Source organism: Phalaenopsis equestris, unplaced genomic scaffold, assembly GCF_001263595.1.
Source record: "Phalaenopsis equestris unplaced genomic scaffold, ASM126359v1 Scaffold001187, whole genome shotgun sequence".
In the NCBI taxonomy this organism is placed as follows: domain Eukaryota; kingdom Viridiplantae; phylum Streptophyta; class Magnoliopsida; order Asparagales; family Orchidaceae; genus Phalaenopsis; species Phalaenopsis equestris.
In genome coordinates, this window is record NW_018165626.1 from 149,841 (window position 1) to 156,774 (window position 6,934).

At 32.2% G+C, this 6,934-nt stretch overlaps 1 protein-coding gene across 1 annotated transcript; it reads right to left on the reverse strand.

Moving 5' to 3' along the window:
- Window positions 1–3,318: 3,318 nt before the first annotated feature.
- LOC110033459 (protein indeterminate-domain 4, chloroplastic-like) lies at window positions 3,319–6,665 on the reverse strand. The gene is made up of 3 exons (XM_020737444.1): window positions 6,551–6,665; window positions 4,373–4,769; window positions 3,319–3,833 (listed from the first exon to the last, which is right to left on the reverse strand). Exons 1-3 carry the CDS (start codon window positions 6,648–6,650, stop codon window positions 3,371–3,373), a joined length of 960 nt encoding a protein of 319 aa, XP_020593103.1. The 5' UTR covers window positions 6,651–6,665; the 3' UTR covers window positions 3,319–3,370.
- Window positions 6,666–6,934: the final 269 nt, after the last annotated feature.

Below are 6,934 nucleotides of genomic sequence, written 5' to 3' on the forward strand. Positions count from 1 at the left end.
TGATAAATTAATGTCTCAGTTTTACACGAGATCTGACACACATAATATATTTACGTAGAAAAATCCCGGAAAGAAAAAAATTGCGCGGCCTAACTTAGTAAAAAATAATTCAATGTAAGTGTCCAAGTCTAAAGATATTTCCATTTTCTCGCGATACAATTTTTCGTTGGATCTTTTGGTTTTCGGGATGAAAAATTCTATAAATAATAGCTCACTTTACTCTTGTGATCAATATCATACATTAAAATTTTTTTATTATTTGATAATTAATATCTTATTTAAATGGAGACTAGGAACAATCCTTTGGAAGAGTGATATTATAAAGGAAAGAAAGGTGAAAAGCTAATTAGTTTGAATTCAAAATAATTGTCATAAGCTATTCGGTTTATTTTAGTGGACTCATTTATGTGTTGCAAATTGATCAATGAGTTTATAGTCTAAATGATCAAACTATATACAAATTTGTTTGTGTTGTAAGATGATTATAATTAAAAAATAATAATTGTAACAAATGTGGTGGTTTAAACAACTACAAATCATAGAAAAAAATACATTTCTCCTACAAATTTATTCATAAATCACTATTCGAACTTTTTGTGTAGAATGACAGCGCAGTTTTATAACCACTATTGATTTTTAATTTTTTAAGTTATTATTTGTTATGGTAAATTAAAAAAAAAAAATTTTTTTTAAAACATTTTTAATATTTTAAAGGTAAAGTTTTTAGATTTAATATATTTTATATTAATATTTGTTTTAAATAAATCAGATTAGAAGCTAATGAGGCGAGTTGAGGCTAACTTGAACTTGGCTTGTTAGCTTTTTGAGCTCAATTCACGAACCACTTATTGAGCCAAGCTTGAGCTGGCTTACAATTGGATGTGACTCACTTGCATCCCACATTTTAAAAACACGAGCGAAACAGGCCGATTCAACTGGTTCTATCGTGAACCGGTCAGTGGTACAATTCTGGTAGGGCTGAAAAACGGCTCTACATCGAATCAGAAAGAACTGACTGGAACTGACAGTTGAATCGGTCAACCAACTGACGTGTAACTTTTTATTTTATGCCATATTTTTATTGAGAATCATAAAAAATTGTTTGAATCTTTTGATATCATCAAGAATGTGCCTTGCTTTAATCATTCTCAGCTTCATTTTCATTTTTACCTTTTGTGAATTTGCATGACTATTTGTCTATTAACTTTTCTTTTTTATTATTTTATATTTTCTTAATTACGCTTCCCTCTTGTTGACTTTTCATACTGAATTTCATCTAATTTTTGCGTCCTTCAAATTATATTTAATATTTTTTTCTTACATTTATGATGTTTCCCGGCTCAACCTCTGATTTAACCCCAGTTCAACCTTTGAACCTTAAATCAACTCATCTATCGGTTTAATGTCCGATCCGATTTTTTAAACCTTGCTTACACCCCTAATCAGAATAACCAAACAATTGAAAATAAATTAAAACCAAAATGATCCAAATTGTAACGAGAAACCCTAACTCTTATGTTATGTATTCTTAAACTGAAAATCAAATTGGAACTGAACACTGGTTTTTATTTAACTTGATTTACTTTAACAATGTTTTGGTTATGATTTCCTGTTTAATTTGATTGGTTTGGTTTAATTTTAAATAAAGCTTGGATTGACACCAAAGTGATCCTTGCATTCTCTAATAATGAGTGAATGCAAAGAAAATTTTTTTGAGATCTTGACATTTGATATGATTTATTTTTTCTAAATCAAATTCTACCAATTTCTTATGTATTTACATGTCAAAAACATGAAATTTGCTTTTTATATTTATACCACCCAAATCTTTTGTATCATATAAGAAATGCCACCCTTTTAACTCTTAAAAAATAAAAATGAGATACACCTTTAAATGTAAAGGTAAGGTGACATATATGTAAAAATTGAGTTTACTAGTTGGTTATGTAAAGCATAAGAATTGAGTTGTATGTGTGCAAGGATCTTTTTTGGGGCAGCGGTGCGGTGGCGATGCTGCTTCACACCATAATTTTGTCTGTTTAAGTAAATTACATTTTGACAGCTTTTTCAAAAAACTATCGCTAAAATCTGCGTTTTCCCGCCACTCATGACTATGTGCGGTTGTAATTTTTTAGCTGCGGACTGATTTTAAAATAAATAAATAAATTTTAAATAGCCACCGCAGTTTTTTAACATCAGATTATTATACAGCAGTTTCACAGTTGTTTTCAATAAGTTTCAACTGTCCCAAACAGATCCTAGATCTTCCTTATTTGTAATGTTTGAATAAAAATCTACTTTGCTTGCTATTTAAGGATAGTTTAACAAAAAAAATTAGAGAGTTACTAAACAATCTATTGTTATGATACTTTTTTTTTTCATTGTGGTAATATTCATACGTTTTGCAAATTTATGAAGATATCATAGAAAGATAAAAATGATACCATAAGAATTATTTGCTGAGAGTTTTTAGAAAAACAAAAAGACTTGAAATATGATGAATAGTATAACACAAAAATATCAATAATAGAATTATAAAGTTGAGAGGATATGTTATACATTTGGGAAGAAATAATTTGGTATCAAAATTTATGAATGAAAAGGGTTTTCAAGTTTGTGATAAATAACTAAATATATAATAATGAGGTGCAAATATAAAAAAAAAGATAATGCAATGAAGGCTTAGAAAAATTACAAAAGTCTTGATGATTCATCAAAGAAGATTTTTTTATCCTATTAAACAACTAATCACTTATAACTCCAATAAAAAACAAACTCATTCCAAAATAAAAAAGATTTATATACATATCGCTCGATTCTTATGCATTTAAACATTCAATTTTTATATATATCATTTTATACATGCATGAAAATACATATTTCAGTTTCTAAGAAATTAAATAGTGATATTTTTTTATATGATATGAATAATATGAGTCATATAAATATAAAAAATGTGATGGTATGTATCTGTATGTCTTATAACAGACTTCACTAAGTCATTTCCTTCCTTCCCATTCGTGTGTGACGTAAAAATATAATCCACACGAATCCGCATGCATGCAAACTCTTTGTACCACGTGTATATCATTATTCTATGATAGCTCTGCATGTAATATTCTCTCTGGCCTAACAATGAATAATAATTTTTGCAACAAACACTTCTTAAGCACATTGAAATCCATTAAAAAACTAGCCATTATCAATTCCCCAACAAAAGCAAGAAAAACTCCCACAGGTTTCTCCTTCCAACACAAACATATCAAACACAAAAATATTCAAAAAAAAAAACTTCAACATAAACATATCAAACACAAAAATATTCAAAAAAAAAAAAAATCACATAAATCTCTGCTCAAAAGAGCTCCCCTCAGTGCCACATGTCCTTCTCAAATGGCGTCCACCCATGACTCATTTGCTGGCATGAATAAAACTCATTCTCGAAGTAGCCCCCATTCCCAGAACTCCTCCCACCTGGACACCCAGAATCACCCAACCCTAAGAAATCCTTCGTCATCCCTCCACTCCTCCTCTCCCCCATCTCAGCTCCCAGAAATAATGGACAGAGTGATTCATCACTGAGGCTGCTTCCCGACATATCTGCTGCCCGTTGCAGCAACGCAGAAGCAGACATGAATGAGGAGTCTCCAGAAGAAATCTGTGGGTTAGAAAAGATTAAATTTTCATTGCTGAAATGCATGTGGGAGAGAGATCTCAGATCAGAGGAGGATAGGTCTTGGGGAACCATGGCTGCCAGACTATTATTAGCCATGTAGCTCTCTTCATGCGCCAGAGCTTCGCAGAAGGCTCGGTGAGTTACAAAGCTATCCTTCCTGCAGCGTGAGGGAGAGATACAGCAATGTTAGTATTCTCGGCTGGGCTGAATAAGAAAGGGTCTGTTTGGGGGAAATGCGTGTTTATGAATGTTTTTTGGAATAATGAATGTTGTTTGGAGGGTATTGCATGGCTATGTCATTATTTTTGGGTAACTCCAATAACAAGAAAAAAGATAAGCGCCGAATCTCAGAATATATTGGTAGGTTATTGGGAGATTATTGAGATGTTATCGGGGTCAATACCCCCAATAACTGAGTTATTCGAAGGTTATTCGGGGTCATACGCATGCAGAATTGTGTGCATATTACGTACGTAAATAGGGCTTTTGTTTGGGGAGCTGCAGCTTATCCAGTTTATTCAGATAAATTGACTTGTTATTTGGTTTGTGCGTTTGAAAAATAGCTGATTCTGAAAAAAATGTTCATTATGATATTGTTCTGAATAAACTGTTTAGCTATTTGATTTTTGACTCTGAAAAATAGTTAATTTTAGGCAACTAAATCTGAGAAAGAGACATGAAAAATGAAAATGGTACCTCGAGAAAACGGTTCCGCAGCCACAGCGATAGTCCTTTGTCCCGCAGCTCTTGAAATGCGCCTTCCAATCCGACTGCACCGCATACCTCCTCCCACACTTATCGCACTTCCATTTCTTGTCTCCGTGCTTCCTGGAATAGTGCTTCTTGATTCCGGTCAGATCTCCCAATGCTCGCTTTGGATCATGGTGGGCGCAGGTGACCTCCGGGCACACGTAAACTTTCTTCTTCGATTCGCTGCTGCTTTTCTGCTTCAGCTTCCAAGGCAGATTGTGGCCTCTTCTGTGCAGCTGGAGGTTCTGATCTCTCTGAAAGCCTTTGTGGCACACGTCGCAGATGTAGCGCTTGGTTGCGACTAGGGTTCGTGGAGAGAGAGCTATTACTTCTGCGTCTGGATCTGTTAGGGTAACCATGCATGAACAATATGACACATGCATAAAAAAATTAGTATTTAGATGTTGATATATAAATATATAGGAATTAAATGATATGTATTAATCTTACAAAATTTAATTATGAAGTTTATGAGATGATTTCATTTGAGCTATAAAGTGTAAATAAGGAAATTTTTGTTGTGCAAAAAATATTACTAGCGGTGTTTGTATGTTCGGATATTCAGTCACGGGAGATCACATGAGAGAAGTTCACGTGTATGATGACATGATCTCTCATAATTTATATTAATTTCAGAATTTCAAGGAAGCAAAATAATAATAATAATTCTCCTGTTCTTTTTCTTTTATTTATGTTTTCATCATATTGTGTACCAATGTTAATGATAAAATTGTTGCTCTAGATCATTTTGAGTGAATATTTAGGTATATTTTGCGAATCCTTGTAATTTGAAGAAAGCAAATCAATCGATTTATGTTCGCATTTGATATTTCGGGCTGAATTCTTTTTGTTCCTCGATAAAGTCCTCTATTTGTATCAAGGTTTAATAACCCAGATTTATTGAGAACTGATGGTTAATCCGACTTAAACATATGAAAAATCTTTTTTTTTTTTTTTGATCGTAGATCACTATGAATCGTTCGAACAGACTGTTGAACCTCTAGACAGGCTAACCATAAATTAGCCCAACAAAACCAATTCTGTCCAATCTCAAGTGGCGTAAGGGAGCAACGCTCGCTACTGAGTTTTACGGACTTCAAATCTTAGCTGATTAGATTATTAACCATTATTAGTTTGCTCTTTTTTATATTTTTCATTATTGTATCCCTATTTATCATTTAAATTATAAAAATATATATTTTCTTCAAATCCAATGATTGCCAAAATAGTATTTAACGGCCAATATAATTAAAATTAATACTTTGAAATTTCTACTTCATCAATATAAAGTAAGGATAAATATATGCAGATCATTCGAAACATTGATATTTATAAATTAATCACCCAGATGTTTTTCTTAAACTACCAAACCGAGCAATTAAATCATTTTGTAAAAATAAAAAATATGGGTTGGGATTTTATTCTCTATTTGTATCAAGGTTTTATAACCTAGATTCATTGAGAACTAATAGTCAATCTGACTCAAACATATGAATTTTTTTTTTTTTTTTTTTTTTTTGTCCTAAAACTATTAAACGGTTGAATATACCGGTTGAACCTCTAGACAGGCTAACCATAAATTAGCCCAACACAACCAATTATGTGCAATCTCAAGGGGCGTAAGGGAGCATCGCTCGCTGCTGAGTTTTACGAACTTCAAATCATAGCCTATTAGATTCTTAACCATTATTAATTTGTTTTTTTTATATTTTTCATTATTGCATCACCATTTATCATTTAAATTATAAAAAATATATATTTTCTTCAAATCCAATGACTGCCAAAATAGTATTTAACGACCCATATGATTAAATTAATACTTTAAAATTTCTACTTCATCAATATAAAGTAAGGATAAATACACACAGACCACTTGAAACATTGATATTTATAAATTAATCACCCAGATATTTTTCTTAAACTACCAAACCGAGCAATTAAACCATTTTGTAAAAATAAAAAATATGGGTTGGGATTTTACATAAATTTTGATATTTGAGTGAGAATCTGAAAAAACAAATGAAAGAGAATGATTGATTTGTAAGTAGCAAGTTTCAGGTAATCTATATGTAATTACAATTATTTCAACCTTTATTTTCTAAGAGAACAGTAAGTTCAGAGAACCTGGATTGCCGGGTGGGTTCCTTCTCTTCTTTGTAGCTGAAGCCATCACAGCCATGAAAGTTGCAGGATACTTTGATCCTTCCTCACAAGTGCTGGACATGCCTGAAAGTGCAGCAGTCAGAGTATACTTGAAGCAGGAACAGAAGGCCAAATAATATATATAAACAAACTGAAGCAAGAGGGGATGTTGCAGAGACAAGAGGCCGGACAAACATTCTAATTAGACCAAACTATTCTATTAAACTCTAGCTGCCATTTGAATGCCTCAACAGTGCTATTTTTCATTTATTATACTGAAGATAGAGATGTTCTGTGAATATTTTGTAGCCTTTGTTTGTCTGCTTGCTGGTTTGGTGGAGCGCAGGAGACGTGTGCAGACTAGCT